The sequence below is a fragment of the Nothobranchius furzeri genome, chromosome 2 (assembly GCF_043380555.1).
Source record: "Nothobranchius furzeri strain GRZ-AD chromosome 2, NfurGRZ-RIMD1, whole genome shotgun sequence".
Classification (NCBI taxonomy): domain Eukaryota; kingdom Metazoa; phylum Chordata; class Actinopteri; order Cyprinodontiformes; family Nothobranchiidae; genus Nothobranchius; species Nothobranchius furzeri.
In genome coordinates this window covers 64,039,137-64,056,812 of record NC_091742.1, presented here as the reverse complement: position 1 = coordinate 64,056,812, position 17,676 = coordinate 64,039,137, and the positions used below count along the sequence as shown (strand labels likewise).

The following is a 17,676-nucleotide window of genomic DNA, read 5'->3' as shown; positions in this document are numbered from 1 at the left end:
TGACTTTTGATATATTTGATGTTTTTTTATTTTTGTAAAATCGCTCTGTGAAGGCTGCTTATTTTCCACAGCCTTTTTATTACAAATACATCAAAAATCTAAACATAGTTATACTTCTCTTCTTCCACCTGCTTTGTTTCTACTGGTTCCTCTCAAATCCCCGCATAGTCTTCAGACTTCAGCTTTCTGCAGCTCAAAACATTCTCTTCTCAATTGGAAATCACGGGACTTTTTAACTTCTTAACCCAAACCTATCTCCTACGTATATATGTCGATGATCTCAATCAATCAATCAATCAATCAAATTTTATTTCTAAAGCGCTTTTCAAACAAAGTGTTATTCAAAGTGCTTTACAAAATGACCCCAGATTCCCATAACAGGTTAAAAACATTAACAAACATATGCAATCACACGCACACACACAGACTCACACACACACACAAGTAAAAATTATGAGTCCAGATGAGCCAAGTATGGTAACGCAAGGACCATCTCCTACAAACGACATTGTGGAAACACAAAAAGTCACATGTGACCATCAGAGCCTTGTGCTGCTTGCACTATTGATTCTAAACAACTTCTAGTTTTTGCCCTACAGCTGTTCGAACATTAGTTTTAGTCAGCAGTGGCTCGTCCATGGGGGGCACTGGGGCGCCGCCCTCCCAGATTAGTAAAGAGAAAAATCTAAAAAGTAAATAAAACGATAATATACGCTCACTGGCTGCTTTATTGGATAGTACCGTGTTGGACCCCCTTTTGCTTCAGAACTGCCTTAATACTTCGTGGCATGAATTCAACTAGGTACTGGAAACATTCCTCAGAGATTTTGGTCCATGACATGATAGCATCACGCAGCTGCTGCAGATTTGTAAGCTGCACATCCATGATGCAAATCTCTGATTTCACAGCATCCCAAAGGGGCTCTATTGAGCCTTTTTTTAGAAAACAATGCTACCAATTTGCCACGACACCATGACGGCATCAGGTAGCCTTGGGTCGTTTATAAGTGCTCAGACCATGGCGGTAATGTGGTGCAATCCTGTCCTTTTATTTATTTATTTATTTATTTATTTTTACAAAAGATTACATGATGGTGGTATAAAGGGGGTATAGGGGCAGTCTCAGTTTTGCTATGGACATCCATTTAACGTGGACATAACTTGCGTTTTATTGTGATTGAAGCCACGCTCATTAAAGAGCAAGTCACCCCCTACCAGAGTATTACTCCACTCCCACTTCCTGTTTGAAAAATGCAACAAATGCTGTTGCCTAGCAGACCGAGAGAGCAGAACAGCTAACAAATACACACACACACAGGCTCACAACGACGTTGTGACATCGTATGGCACCAGCTAATGTTCTAGGCTACCTCTTAGCCAATAGCGATGGCAGATTTAAATTCAAATGCAGTGCAGAGTTTTTACCTGACAACGGCACAACACTGACAGTTTTAGGCAGAAATTTTAAATTTTAACTAAAATGCACTAAAGTGCAAAACTATTGACTACACGTGTCTGCAGCACGATTAGACATGCATTTATATAATTTATCAGAAAAAAGTTGATTTGGGGGTGACTTGCTCTTTAAGTATTTTTGACAACCTACTTCTCAAGGCGTCTGTCCTCCACAGTCCTTGTGCAGTCTCTGGTGATCTGACCAGCAGCGCTAACAGAGAGAAGCTCCTAAAGCTCTGCATCGCTCTAATTTATCATCGCAGTTGATTCTGTTCACAAAAACAAAACTTACCTTCAATTTTAATATAGTTGCTGGCCTCGGCAGTAACTTCCCACGTGATCATGACATCTCCCTCTGTTGCGCCAAGGCGTAATATGCATTCACAAGTCCAGTGTTGCAGCAATATTACAACCGAGCATGGTGGCATGGATGCTGCAAAATTCCCGCAATGCCATGCCACAATGGAGCGTTCAAAAAACACACTGTGGCGGCAGTATTACGCTGATTTGCTGGCATTGTGTGTCTTCTAAAAAGGGTTTTTGATTGACCAAGGAAGTACAGTGCCCTCGTAAGCAAGGCACCTGGCCTCGCCAGACATCGCCTCACGAGGCCAGGCGCCTTGACATTGAGAGACACCCTTAGACTCACTAGTTTCACTCATGAGCTTCAGGGAAAAGTTCACCTGAACTGCATTTAAACAGCCAATCACAACTGGTTTCTAGGGAGAACTGTAGAATTTTGGGCCAATCAGCATCCGTGCAAATAGTGTCTCAGGGGCGCTGGTTAATAGTGCCCCGATACAGAAAACTAGTTAGCATGCTAGAAGAAGCTGGATCTCTTGTTCATTTTCTCTTTCACTTCCTCATTCACACACTCACTGTGGGTTTAATATGAGCTAAAATCATAGCCATCACTTTTATTAGTTCTCATTTTATTGAATGAGTTGTAGTAATTTTTCAACTGTTCATTTTAATACATATTATGGACTGAGAAAAGAAGAATTTCACCCCTCCCCCAATCTGGTTTAATTTTTTTATTATTTATTTTTATGGTTCTTGTGAAGCACCTCATGATTTATTTCTTGAGAGGCATTAAAAAAATCCTTTCTTCCTTTTCTTTAGTTTCCTCATCTGAACTCCTCTTGTCTGGGTGTGAGGCACCAACTCCTTCCACCATTTATTATATGTCCTCTTTCACATGTGAAATAACCGTGTCGGCTTGTGTCTTCTTCAATTTACCTCAATGTTCAATTAGTTGTGACATTTTACCAACAACACTCGTGTAAAGAACAAATGAGCTCATAAATAAAGAAATATTTTTATTTGTTTACTAAAATTAAACCAAACTAGACAAAATTATGATTTTATTTGCAAGCTAGAATGCTTCAATAATCTCTGTTTTTCCCATTGAACGTGTTTTTTTAGCGATGACGTTCATAGCAGTGTCTGCAGTGGAACCAGAAACTTCCTCCAGTCTTTCACAATAAGAGTCTCATACAAACAGATGTACATAAAAACATCCACAGTTTATACGTTTACTGCACATTTTGCCTGCTAGATTTGATCAAACAACAGGATTAATAAACAGTTTTATGAGTCTCAGCTATTTTCATCTAGGTGTTTTATGTTTGAGATTCTTATTGTGAAGGACTTAAGGAAGTTCCGAGTGCATCTATGAATGCATCTACAGCAAAAGCTAATAGCTAGTTCCTTTTCCCTTCATGAGCTCATAAATAAGGAAATATTCGTATTTATTTAACAAATCCAAACCAAGCTAAACAATAAGATGCTTGTATTTATAAGCAAGAATGTTTCAACCATTTGTCTTTTTCCTATTGAACAAGTTCCAGCGATGACCTTTGGGTTTCTTGGCATCGATCTGATCCTTTTGTTTCCATAAAGAGATTCTGGATGGATTAATGTCTGACCACTGATTAGCAAACAGAAATGTTGAAACATTTTTTTCTCAGCAGACTACTTTGTTTGCACGTTTCAGACCACTATTTACTGCCATGTTGAGTTTTTACTCTGTAGACATTCTAATCATATTGTACATTTCTACAATAGAATTTTGTGTCCAATTACCCCAAAAATAGCTGGTTTTGGCTTCAATTTTGTTTTTTTTCCCTTCATCCTAAAATGTTGCATTCTTCATGTGTCCCTGTCTGAACTTGTTTAAACAGAATGCAAACACACTCTTTTAATAGAACAGTTCATAACTTGTCCTCATTTGTTATAAAGTCATCAAGTGACCTGCCTACTCTGGTCACACCACCATCTCCACCCTCCTGCGGCCCGCTTGGGTCACATTTTGTGGTAATATAATAAAGCCGATGCACTACAGCGCAAGTTTTCCGCCTCTGCTCCCAGACTGCTGACAGGCAGCTCTTCAGGTAGGACTTCCATCTCCTTCTGCCCTTACTCTGTGTTTTGTAATTTAAGAATATAATCCAAGTTTTCTTGCAGATTTCACAGATTATTGATTGTAAATCTTTGAATAAAAAGGATAAAAGGAAATATTGAATAGTCACTGGTCATGTTCTGTTACTTAATATGAATTCTGACTGATGGTGTGTTAATTGGTACCAAATTAATGCAACACAAGGTTGTACACAGAGACAGAGGTGGTTTATGGCTGAATTTGGATCATGTTAAGAGATTTGTAAGGATTTTTGGTGCTTTACATGATTTTTGATGTTGTGAGATCATTTCTTGATAAACCGATGCCTAAACTGGTTCTATGGTAGTGTGTTTGTTGGAACCTGAAAGAGCATACGAAGGAAACAGCTAGAAATATTTGTAGAGGGTACTTAGTTTCAACCAGTATGTACTGTTTTTTCTGTAGTATACCTAAACATTCCCATCATTAACATCTGCTCAGCAACCTTTTTAAACAGTATTGCTGCTTTAACTTGCCTAATACAAAGATAGTTTAGATTTAGGATGCGATGTAGGGTGCCAAATAGTACTGAGAACATCAGAGTCCAATCCTGGTTTTTCAATCCAGCAGGTTTTAGAGGATTATCCACTCCAACACATCTGATTTGAATCAGTTGATGATTTACAGGCTTTTGCAGAACTTAAAAACCTGCAAAGGAATTCTTTAACTATTGTGTTGTAGCGGGGAAGCAACTAAAACATTCAGGATGAGAGTCTCCAAGGACCAGGACTGGACAGTACTGGTTTAGACCAAGGGGGCAGCAATATTTTCCAGAAGAACCTTTTGATTTAGTTGAAATATTCAAAGAGACGAACACTGAATTGAAACAGAAGCCTGGTTTTATACATTTTATCTGTTATAAACACCGTCACATCATCTGCAAACAGAGATTCAGATTAGGTTCCATCTTTTTACTTACAGTGGGGCAAAAAAGGATTTAGTCAGCCACCGATTGTGCAAGTTCTCCCACTTAAAATGATGACAGAGGTCAGTAATTTTCATCATAGGTGCACTTCAACTGTGAGAGACAGAATATGAAAAAAAATCCATGAATTCACACGGCAGGATTTTTAAAGAATTTATTTGTAAATCAGGGTGGAAAATAAGTATTTGGTCAATAACAAAAATTCAACTCAATACTTTGTAACATAACCTTTGTTGGCAATAACAGAGGTCAAACAATTACTATAGGTCATTACCAGGTTTGCACACACAGTAGCTGGTATTTTGGCCCATTCCTCCATGCAGATCTTCTCGAGAGCAGTGATGTTTTGGAGCTGTCGCCGAGCAACACGGACTTTCAACTCCCTCCACACATTTTCTATGGGGTTGAGGTCTGGAGACTGGCTAGGTCAGTCCAGGACTTTCAAATGCTTCTTACGGAGCCACTCCTTTGTTGCCCGGGCGGTGTGTTTAGGATCATTGTTGTGTTGGAAGACCCAGCCACGTTTCATCTTCAAAGCTCTCACTGATGGAAGGAGGTTTTGGCTCAGAATCTCACGATACATGGCCCCATTCATTCTTTCCTTAACACGGATCAGTCGTCCTGACCCCTTAGCAGAAAAACAGCCCCAAAGCATGATGTTCCCACCCCCATGCTTCACAGTAGGTATGGTGTTCTTGGGATGCAACTCAGTATTCTTCTTCCTCCAAACACGACGAGTTGAGTTTATACCAAAAAGTTCTACTTTGGTTTCATCTGACCACATGACATTCTCCCAATCCTCTGCTGTATCATCCATGTGCTCTCTGGCAAACTTCAGACGGACCTGGACATGCACTGGCTTCAGCAGCGGAACACGTCTGGCACTGCAGGATTTGATTCCCTGCCGTTGTAGTGTGTTACTGATGGTGACCTTTGTTACTGTGGTCCCAGCTCTCTGCAGGTCATTCACCAGGTCCCCCCTTGTGGTTCTGGGATTCTTGCTCACCGTTCTCATGATCATTTTGACCCCACGGGATGAGATATTGCGTGGAGCCCCAGATCGAGGGAGATTATCAGTGGTCTTGTATGTCTTCCATTTTCTGATAATTGCTCCCACAGTTGATTTTTCACACCAAGCTGCTTGCCTTTTGTAGATTCACTCTTCCCCATCTGGTGCAGGTCTACAATTCTTTTCCTGGTGTCCTTCGAAAGCTCTTTGGTCTTGGCCATAGTGGAGTTTGGAGTCTGACTGTTTGAGGCTGTGGACAGGTGTCTTTTATACAGATAATGAGTTCAAACAGGTGCCATTAAAACAGGTAACGAGTGGAGGACAGAAAAGCTTCTTAAAGAAGATGTTACAGGTCTGTGAGAGCCAGAGATTTTCCTTGTTTGAAGTGACCAAATACTTATTTTCCACCCTGATTTACAAATAAATTCTTTAAAAATCCTGCCATGTGAATTCATGGATTTTTTTTCACATTCTGTCTCTCACAGTTGAAGTGTACCTATGATGTAAATTACTGACCTCTGTCATCATTTTAAGTGGGAGAACTTGCACAATCGGTGGCTGACTAAATACTTTTTTGCCCCACTGTACATATAACCAATTTTGTTTCACATTTGTAAATTGTTAAAACCTTTTGTTTTCTTTAAATGGGTAAAACATTTTATGTTAGTTGGCATGCTTAGTCGAGGTACAAAAATACTCAAAGCATATTGCTTTCTTGGGTTGAAGCCTGTTGACAGTTAATTTAGGCAGTCAGCATCAGGGCAAAACAAGAAGGTGTAGGGATTAAAGTCAAAATGCAGACTAAAAGTTGGAAGATTATTTTAGAAATAAAGTCATAATATGACTTTCAGAAAAAAAATCTGAAATGTCGAGAAATAAAAAAAAAAATGGAAAGCAATTAGTCAAGATATTATAAAGTACAGAGTCAAACGTAAATGTCAAGAAGAGGTCCACAAACAGTTTTCAGAAAATAGATGTAATGAAATAAAATAATGAGACAGTTTATTCATATAGCTACGTTTATAGCACAGTGGAACCAGAAACTTCCTCCAGTCTTTCACAATAAGAGTCTCATACAACCAGGTAGAACATCAGAAGCATATACAACAGTTTATGGAACCTTTTGCCTGCTAGATTTTATTGGACAACATGATTACTACACTGTTTTATAAGCCTCAGCTATTTTCAAGTAGATGTTTAATGTTTCTGACTCTTGTTGTGAAGGAGTGGAACTTCCTTGTGCAGCTATGGATGCGTCTACAGAAACGCTAAAAGCTAGCTCCTTTTATCTTTAAAATGTCTCATCATGTCTAGCTGACCCTGTAAAAACACATCCAGAACCTTTGGTTAAAATAATAATAAACAAAATAAAGAATTTTATTGGAACTTTTGCTAAATTTGATTAATATATTAATATTTATTTTTCTTGACATTTCCATTTTATTCGGAATGCTTTAAACCTAGAAATGTTTAAGGGAGTCGTAAAGGTTTTTAAACAGCTAAAGAAGAAACAGTGGGTGGATTGAAGGCTTGAAGAAATGGGAATAATAGATTAATAGAAAGTTCCTGAAGGATTGTAGACATTCCGTAGCTGTCAGGAATAATGAAATTAAACATTTATTTGGAGAGAAGATGCTTTAAGCTCAGACTAATAAAACAAACTACAATCAACCCTTTGATGGCATGGTTAGGCTAAAGGTTATCTGTCTAATACAATAATCTGGTATAATTTGGAACATATGACAGCCACTGCCCAAAGCAGCGTTTGCATTTAAACTATCCTTGATTTTTTTTCCCAAAGCCAGTGTTTGATTTTGAAGCCAGGTTTTAACTCTATTTCCTGATTATTAATTGATTCATGAACCTTTGAAGTTCATGAGGTTTCTGTAAATGTGGCACTTGATGCAGCAAAAATGTATCTTTAATTGTTAAATTTGGTGGATTAAAGGTTTTATTACCTTTCCAGGGTTTTACCATTTTCCTTCTCTGGATGGATTGTTTTGAAGCAAGTCACCCTGATTTAGACCCAGTTTTTTATTTTTGTATTAGAGAACCAGAATTTAAATTAATTGAAAGTCACATAAAGTCTATAAATGAACGGGAATTTACTTTATGGGATCAACGCTTTTCTGCCAAGTTTTTTTTGACATTTGTTTGCTTAATTTGTTGGATCCCAATAAATTTTCAGGAATTTCCATGAAGCTGCATCGTCTGTCCTGAAGCTCCGTCCAGAGCTGGATGATTGAATAAGAAATATCTTATTATTATTTTATGTAATTATCACACGACTCAGAGACAGAATGGAAAAATACACTCTTTAATCAGTGGTGGTGCTAAGTATGAGGCGGGGGGGGGGGGGGGGGGGGGGGGGGCAAGGGCTCCTTCTATAAAATTGTTGCCCCCGATGAGCAGGGTCCAGCCGGGGCGTTTCTGCTTGGGCTACAGAAACGCCTTAATGGGTGTTACTGTAGCTTTTCACTAACCAATCAGAATAGGCATTTAAATATTATTTTTCCAACTACGTTTGTCAAAATAAAAGTCTACACCAATTGATTGTGGCGTACCGCCACGGCTAAAGCCGTCACACCTATAGAATACATTTTGCTGATTTTTATAGACATTGTAATGACTCCAACTTGTTCTTTCTGTTTCGGATCTTTATTTTAGGTTACTGTTGACCGCAGCCCACGCCTTAACTCCAGGAAAAACGTTGACAATCTCCTTTCAAACTAGCTCCTCTTCTCTTTCTAAACAACCGAACCAGAACGCTCCATACAACCGGCCAAGAACACCCCCTTCAACATAAGAGTCCAACCATAACAAATCGTAACCCTTTACTCTATTGTAAAACAATGTAAAGCGTGAAATATATATTCAATATTTGCGCACATATAATAACTATAATTGTAGTTTGAAATGAACTGAAATATGATGAAACATTGAAATTTTACTTTATTTTGAAAAGCCACTGGTTCCTTCCTGTCTAGGTGCGGTGCTTTGGGTGAGCTTCTCATGAGACAGTCCACAGTAGTAGGGGTTGTATGAACTAGTTGACTAGTCGACTTCACGGCTCTATAGTGACTTTTTATGCCTTTCATCGACTAGTCGCTGTCACGTGATAATGACTGACAAGATGCAGTCATCAGAAAAGACAGCAGGTGACAAGCCCCTGCGCGTCAGGCGGCGGAGGCGACACGCTGTGCCAGAGCGTCGGCACTGACACCGGCGGTAAAACGGACATTTAACCAAACTGTGACCTTTTCCCGCTTGCAATTTTACCTTCCCCTCACCCCCATCCTAATCTTAACCAGTTTGCGCATGCAAAGCTCTGATCGTTGACGTGCGCTCCAGACATCTGCGTCCTGAGCATGGCCAAATCAGGTGTCACCACCTCAAAAACAAATTAAACGCGATCGTTCATGTTGGCTCATTTCCTTTAATGTTTTCTGTCTGTTATTTGTGCCTGATGCGTTTCGCTGCTGCGGAGCGAGGCGCATCACCTGTTTTGTTCTCCGGTGACGCACCCCCAAGATTCCACTATCTCCGCTCCGGCACGAACTCCGCAGCAAAAACGGTCCCATTGTAGTCGGCCGGCGAGCAGCACGTACTCCGCTGTTTTAGCGGTCGGTAGAACTTTTAGAACTGCAGTTCAAAGGTAACTCATAAGGTGAATATATATGAACCCAGGTAGCAGTTTTTCTTTAGGACTGAGAGGAGATGCAGGAAGATAATAAACAGGCAGGACAGAAAAATAGTCAAATAAAAACAAGTTTGTTTTTGTACCTGGTGGTTGCAACAAACAGACACCATTGAAGGTAATCAGAAGTGAGGAACAGAAAATGAAACAATTATTTTAATGTTCAGAGCAGCAGGAAAAGCTGCAGGCGCATCAGTGAGTTTGCGGCTGCTGTGCAGGGGGAGGGGGAAGTGGGCTGAAGTAGGATGCAGAGACTATGTTGTTAAAAGAGATGTGTTAACTTAGAAAATGTGGACGCAATTTTAATTGTCAATAACTCCAGCGAACCTACCGACCCCCCCCCCCCCCCCCCCCCCCGGTGCCGCTTCAGGTGTATGACATCATCAACGACTAGTCGAAGTCGACTCGATTTTCATTACTTGACTGTCGACTTAAAAAAAATTAAGTCATGCAACCCCTACGAAGTAGTGGAGAAAAGTTTGTGTCCCGCCTCATTGACAGTCTCCCATTTCGAGTTTAATTTTTGTATAAACTGGATGAAGCAGGAGGCGGGACTTAAACTGAGGTTCGTAGAGCGTGGAGCGCGCACACAACAAACCAGCAACACCACATAAAAAGGCAGGGTGAGCACAGGTGATCAACAACTGTATAAAAAAAAGACGGAGAACAGATAGAATATCTTATTTTGAAACATTGGAGGTGAAGTAACATTTCAGGAGCGAATAAGAAGAAGGGGGCGTTCCCGTTTACAAACCAAAATGCCCCTTTTAGCAGCTGGCTGGGTGATGTTGCCTCTAATTGCATCCTCTTTCTTCAGGTAGTTTCATATGAATTAGGTTTTCCTTAATAATAGCTAAATAGAAGACTACATTCAACAGGATGCAACATTTATTTAATCGTTTTAGCTCCTTCAGCACGAAAAACCTTAATTAAATAATCCTCCATGTAACAGAAGATAATTCTCCAACTTCTATTTGCAGTGCTTTTTTAAACTGCGTAAAGTAAAAAACTAAACAAACACATTAAAACTGTAGAAATTCTCTTAGTTTAGGTGGCCCGTTGTCCTCATTTTCAGAACCTTTATATCATTTTCTTGTGATTAAATGATTATGTGTGTTTATGTTACTGTTTTAGCTCCTCTTATGAAATAATTGTATATAATTTTGCAGATTAGAGGACTCTAAAAGGGGATTTGAGCCAAAATGTCAGAGCGCTACGACTGCACCGAGTGTAAGGACTCCCTTTACGGGCTGAAGTACATCCTGAAGGAGGAGCATCCATACTGCATCAAGTGCTACGAGGCGCTTTTCTCCAGCAGCTGTGAGCTGTGCAAGAAGCTCATAAGCTGCACCAGCAAGGTGAACTTACGCCAGTGTCTCGGCTATGTTTGGTGAAGTTCTGGATGGATTTTAATTGCAAACCTTTAATGTTAAACTCCCCATCCTAAATCCTTCATTTATGCGGTTTGCTTCCAACACTAAACTGAAAAGATTCCAGAGAAACTTGTAACATTGACCTTCCTGTTGTAGAAGTATGGCTTGATTATAACTTGTGCACACGAATAATCCGATTCCTGTTTGAATCTAATAGAACCTCTTACTACTACAGCAGAAATGTGATTTATGTCACACAGCTGAGGATCAGGAGGCTCAACAGTTGTGTGAAATGGGATTTTTAAAGGATCTGTCTTGAATTCTGTAGGATCTGTCCTACAAGGACCACCACTGGCACAGCGAGTGCTTCCTGTGCAGCAAGTGCAGCCGATCACTCGTCGATCGGCCCTTTGCCACCAAGAACGACCTGGTGATTTGCACAGACTGCTACTGCAACGAGTATTCTGCTAAGTGCCACGCGTGCCTCAGCACCATCATGCCAGGTGAGAATGCTCATTTTAGCTCAGATATTGCGAAACTAACTGATGTGTAGTCATTGTAGCCACCATTTTTAATCGGGCTGACTCCGACATGTGTTCACCCAATGATTACTTTGGTTAAAATCTATTCAGAGATTAATAACAACGCACAATTGGAAACGTGCTACCAGTTTCAGACACTGTAGCGGTCCGTGGATGGTGCGCTGATACGCCGCCGATTGTTTTCCACTCTTTCACATCTCCTCTTCGCCCTCCAGGCACCAAGAAGATGGAGCATAAAGGCAACAGTTGGCATGAGAAGTGTTTCATCTGCAACTTCTGCCAGGAGCCCATTGGCACCAACAGCTTTGTGAAGAAGGATGGCAAAAACTACTGCATGTCTTGCTACGAGAAGCAGTTTGCTCTACAGTGTGTTCACTGCATGAAGGTAACAACAAGAGTTTCATTCTCCCAGCCTTAGGGAGCATATTAGATTTTTTGGGCTTTGCATGCATGGAGGGAAGAAGGCTCATGTGATACATAACAGGAAACAGATGGCCGAGCAGGCAGGAGTCGGAGGCGTCTTTTTGTGCTAAAAGCTGGTAGGCGGCGCAGCAGCCACCCCTCTTACTTCAGTCGGAGGAAGCTCTGTAGCCCGTCCTTATGAGGACAGAGAAAGTGCACAAAAGGATACATAGTTTCTAAAATTTCATTTTGGAGGATTGCTGTGAGCCAATTTCTTACACTTGGGTTACTAATATGTTTTTCTATTTGTTTATTCTCTAATTGATTCAGATTTAAAACACATGGGGAGTCTATTACAAAAGATGGTGTTTAATCTGATTTATCTGCTCTTTTTTGGACAAACTGAACACAGTAGCTGATCTAAAAGAGCAGTAACACTATCAAAGTGCAAAAATAAAATTCTACACTTAGACAAACTCACATTTCTTTTCTTAGGATCATTTATCAATGTGATCCTTTAATCTGTTGTCTTCTAAAACCCATTGAATTAGCATTAAACTCCTCAGTGGCCTAGTGGTAGAGTGTCCGCCCGGGGACTGGGAAATCGGGGTTCAAATCCCAGTTGGGAAATACCAAAGACTTATAAAATCCTTAAAGGGGTTGGATTGAGAGGTTTGGGTCAGCAGTAGCTCAACAGGTTGAGCGGGTTGTCCAGTAATCGGAAGGTTGCAGGTTCGATCCCGGCTCCGGACAGAGAATTCTGCTGTTGTGTCCTTGGGCAAGACACTTAACCCACCTTGCCTGCTGGTGGTGGTCGGAGGGACCGGTGGTGCCTGTGCTCGGCAGCCTCGCCTCTGTCAGTGCGCCCCAGGGCAGCTGTGGCTACATCGTAGCTCATCCCCACCAGTGTGTGAATGGATGACTGATACACTGTAGTGTAAAGCGCTTTGGAGTCCTTACTCTGAGAGGCGCTATACATCATTCATTCATAATCCACCTATCGGTTCCCGAGCGTAGCCACCGCTGCAGCTCCCCACTCCCCACGGGGATGTGTCAAATGTGGGGGTGAATTTCACCAGTGTGTGATGAAAACTGATTTCATCATAATCTTTTTATTAAACTATTAACAAAACTTTAAGCCAGCATTCTTGTTAAGCTTTTAGCATTAGTGCTTTGATCAATTAAAGGCCTTGTTCACTGAAAACACTTTTTTTAATGATTATTTACAATTATAATGAGTCACTCTGTGTTTCATGCAGGCTGAACATGAAAATAGTCTCCTACAGCTATCTCCTGCATTAGCTTCTGATGGTTGGTGAAACTCTAGGATTAGAAACGCTGGACAGTTCTACATCACACTGAAGTAGCATTCATGGACTCACCAATTTCGACTCATGACGGGAAAAGCTGTTGTTTTTTTAACATCCGGGAATCAGCAGCGGACAGATCGGCTAGGTGAAGCTAAACGTTAGCTTTAGCAGCTCTACCACACAGCAGAAGTTCCTCCGGGCTTGTGTTGTTAGTGAAGTTACGTTGCTGTTATTAAGTCCGGGGCGAGATGTCCAAATATGTGGGTAAATTCTTGGTCCGAGAAATTGTGCGTCTGTATATTTTTTCCCCCAACAACGACTCACAAGTCATTCATTCCTTCTAGAGACCACTGTAAATGTATTGATTAAAAAGGTCAACCACTCTTTTAATACCATGAACTTTACTAATGCGTTGTTCGTTTGTTAAATAATTCCATCTCAGACAAAAGCCAGTGAAAAGAAACACTAAATAAATAAAACTGTTTCTTTAGCTGTCCTAATCCTGCCTCTCATTTTTCAGCCCATTACTGCTGGAGGGGTGAGCTACCGTGACCAGCCCTGGCACAAGGAGTGCTTTGTCTGCAACGGGTGCAAGATGCAGTTGGCCGGCCAGCGCTTCACCTCTCGAGATGACCTCGCCTACTGCCTGGAATGCTTCTGCAACCTGTTTGCCAAGACATGTGCTTACTGCACCACCCCAATCAGCGGTAAATTATAGCTCTTTTCAGCATAGCTAATGCTGTTTTACACCATGTAGAGATGAGCGGATATGGGTACAGTGGCGTCTCATTCATGACATTTTCTCATCGGAGTATCAACATTCCAAAGGAAACATTCATTTTTTACTTGGGTACGTTGCCCATTATTACTTAGGATATTTTAACAGGTTAGTGGCTATTCCTGCCCTGGGGAGTTCGGCAGTGCTTTGAAAAATGATTTTATCCCTTACATTTTTTTTTTGCTTTTTTCTTTTACTTAAAAAAACAACAACCTTTGTCACATTTGAAATTTTTCAAAACGGTGAACAAATTTTAACATCCGTCAAAGGTGACGTAAGTAAATGCAACATGTCATACAGACATGGTGGTGGTAGAGTGATGGTCTGGGGCTGGTTTGCTGCTTCAGGACTACCTGTGGTAATTGATGGAACCATGAAGGAGAATGTCTGACCTTTGACCGTAAACAGGCCGTTCTGCTGAATACAGACAAGATTGGGACAAACTTCCTCCACATTGATGAGAGACTCATTACCACCAAGGTGTTACAACTAGTTTAGTATGGGTAAATGGTCTGCATTTGATATAGCGCCTTCTATAGTCCTGGAACCCCCCAATGCGCTTTACAACACAATCAGTCAATGGGTCTTCAACAGAAAGATATGCCTGTTTGGTCCCCTTTGAAATAACAAAAACTTTTGCCAACCCATTAAAACAAAAGTTAAATGGAGTTCGAGAACTTTATCACGGCCAAGATGTTCCTTATAAGTCAAAGTTCAGTACTTAGGAATCTCGAACCACAACAAGTTTAATTCCACATTTAAAAAGGTTGAGTGAGATCTAAATGAAAGGCCAGCCATAAATTAAAAGACACCTAATATAGCTTAGCCTCCCCCTGGGTCATGTGTTTCTCTCAGTGCCCTGTGCGTCCAATCACCATCATTTAAAGAGTAATCGGATTACAGAGATCATGCACACTGCTGCTAACCACTTAAACTTTCTCCCTCTCCTGATAATAACTTTTTGTTTCCTTGATGTTGGATGTGCTACTGCTAGTTTACCCATTTAACAATAGATTCACTAGAATAAATACAATAAAGTTTATCTCTCGCCAAATAGAATATTTACTAAGCAATCACGGTGTAACCATGGACACATTGCTTGGTGTGTGTGTGTGTGTGTGTGTGTGTGTGTGTGTGTGTGTGTGTGCGCGCGCGCGCGTGTGTGTGTGTGTGTGTGTCTGCTCTGTCTTCTCGATCCCCAGTGAGTCGTGGTGGATGGCTGCTTATACTGAGACAGCATTCTCTGGAGCAGGGGTGTCAAACTCAAACTCACACTGGGCCAAAATGAAACTCTGGGACGGAGTCGAGGGCCAAACTTAATATTTTTTTGAAAAAGTGAAGGCAAATTTGCACATTTTCTTTATCAACATGTATGCAATTTTGAACCTTTAAATTTGGAAACAAACATATTTCTGCATTAACACTGAATGTGGAATAACCAAATGACACACGAGCAAGTCAGTTTTAAATAAAAGGCATCAGTGGTATTCATTACTTGTGGTATAATCAGCATTTTATAAATCTATTCAGGATTGTTTTTTTTTGTTTATTCATTTTTCTTATTTTTTATTCCTTTATTTCTCCTGTAATAAGTGTCATCGCTGCTGTGACATCTAGCTTTCCCCACTGAGGAACAATAAAGGGATTTTCTATTCTATTAATCTATCTGCAGCCTTTCCACTTCCTGTTTACTGTAGGTTAAACCTTTTCTCACGGGCCAACAACAAAATAAATATATCATTTTATCTTAAATGAAAATGCAACATCTCACCTGTTAACTTTCATGTTTTGGAGCAGAAAAATAGCATAAAACCAACATATTTAAAGCTCAGTTTGCTCCACTGGTTTACTGTGATGCTCACCTGTTCCAGCCAGATACCTGCATCATGGGGTTGACCTGAGCTGAGGAGGAGACTCCTGTTGTTTTGTTCATCTTCATCATAATAATGACAACATTAGATGACAACAGGTGCTCACATAGGTTTGTGCTGCTGAACGTGTCTGAGCAGCTTGACCACGTTGTTGTGTGTCGGGGAGGAAACACAACGACAGAGCTGTGCTGGTTTGAGCGTGTCGCTGCTCGCCGGAGTTATATCAGCTCTGTCTGGACGTTAGTTGGAAAACTTTCTCTTTCAGTCGTGAACACATTACTGAGCGACTAGAATCTCCGTTTCTGGGCTTCAACATCAGAAAATAGCTGAGTGAACTCGGCGCTGAGTGAGAGGAGTGTAGTTTGTCCGAGACAGCGGAGCTGCAGACACCGGCAGCAGGCGCTGAAAAAAACACAAAGAAGTAGGCACGTCGGCTCTGCGCTGACGCCGCAAAGCATCATGGAAGTTGAAGTCTTTGCGGTAAAATCGGCCAGCGGGCCAGTTTTAATATATTTTTGATATTTATCTCGCGGGCCACATAAAAATGCCTTGAGTCTGACATATGTGCCCTGGAGGTTTCTTCCTGTTAAAAGGGAGTTTTCCTCTCCACTGTCGTTATATGCTTGCTTAGTATGAGGATTGCTGTAAAGTCACTGATACTAGTCAGTGACTTGATGCGATTAGCTGGGTTCCTTATATAGGAAACATTTTTTTTCTGATTGGCTTAATGAACTGACCTGAATTGGAATGTTTATTATGTGAAGTGCCTTGAGACGACTCTTGTCATGATTTGGCGCTATATAAATAAAATTGAATTGAATTGAATTTAATTGAATGCGATTCTTCCCTGTTGTTTTTATTTCAGGTCTTGGGGGAAGCAAGTACATCTCATTCGAGGATCGCCAGTGGCACAACGACTGCTTCAACTGCCAAAAGTGTGATGTGTCACTGGTCGGTCGAGGCTTCCTGACATTCAAACAGGACATCCTCTGTCCCGACTGTGGAAAAGACATCTGAAGTCCTCTGAAGAAAGTTTGGAAGCCTCCTCCCAGTCTGACACATTATTTATGTCATTTATCATACATTAACAAAGGTGCAGTGGTGATATATTCTGTATGATGACGACTTTATTTCACAATGTTCTTTATATTACAGTAGCTTCTTCATCTGAAAGTAAACAATAATATTAGTCAACAAATATGCTTCGTTTTGGGTAATAACTTTGTTGCATAATACTTAAAGTGACAGTGTGTATTTTCCCTGGCAATAGGGGGCAGTACATACCTACATCATTGCAAGGAGGCAGTATTTTTGTGTGTTAGTGAGACCTAATCAACAGATGGTCAGTAGGGTGAAAAATCCCTGGGAGCGCAATTTTCGACCGAGTTCTTTGTCAGTTCATTCAACATCCAGCAATAGGGCAAGTACACCAGACTCCCTTTCATCACTGGCAACGAGTGCAAAGGTAAACTTGTAAAACAATGTTTATGAACGGCAAATGTTTTGTAACCGCTTGTTGCAAATCAGTAAATGTGTTTCGTCCTCACAGGCTCCCGTAGAAGGAAACATTGCGTCTAATATGGCGTTTCCCAGAGACTTAGACCTGCTTCCATGTATTTTAGACCCGCTTTTTATGAATCTATGTTACGAAGCTGCCAATACTTTTTAACAACTAGCATCCTTTAATTACTATTGAAGAGCATTTCAATGGATGTTTCCAGAGATCAAGGGTAAAACCTACACATTGTCACTTTAATATACATTTTAGATAATATAACAGCATGAGAATATGTTCCTACTAATAATGCATGTTGTAATCACCATTTCTCTCTAATAAAATCAGAAGTTGCCAAGCAAACTTGGGTATTTTTGTT

At 40.6% G+C, this 17,676-nt stretch overlaps 1 protein-coding gene across 1 annotated transcript; it reads left to right on the top strand.

Annotated features, from left to right (window-relative positions):
• Nucleotides 1–3,263: 3,263 nt before the first annotated feature.
• On the top strand, nucleotides 3,264–17,640 carry LOC107377195 (four and a half LIM domains protein 2). Its single transcript, XM_015946660.3, has 6 exons — nucleotides 3,264–3,848; nucleotides 10,696–10,884; nucleotides 11,228–11,402; nucleotides 11,657–11,826; nucleotides 13,674–13,860; nucleotides 16,668–17,640. The coding sequence occupies exons 2-6, from the start codon at nucleotides 10,729–10,731 to the stop codon at nucleotides 16,817–16,819; spliced, it is 840 nt and encodes a 279-aa protein (XP_015802146.1). The 5' UTR covers nucleotides 3,264–3,848; nucleotides 10,696–10,728; the 3' UTR covers nucleotides 16,820–17,640.
• The last annotated feature ends 36 nt before the right edge of the window (nucleotides 17,641–17,676 follow it).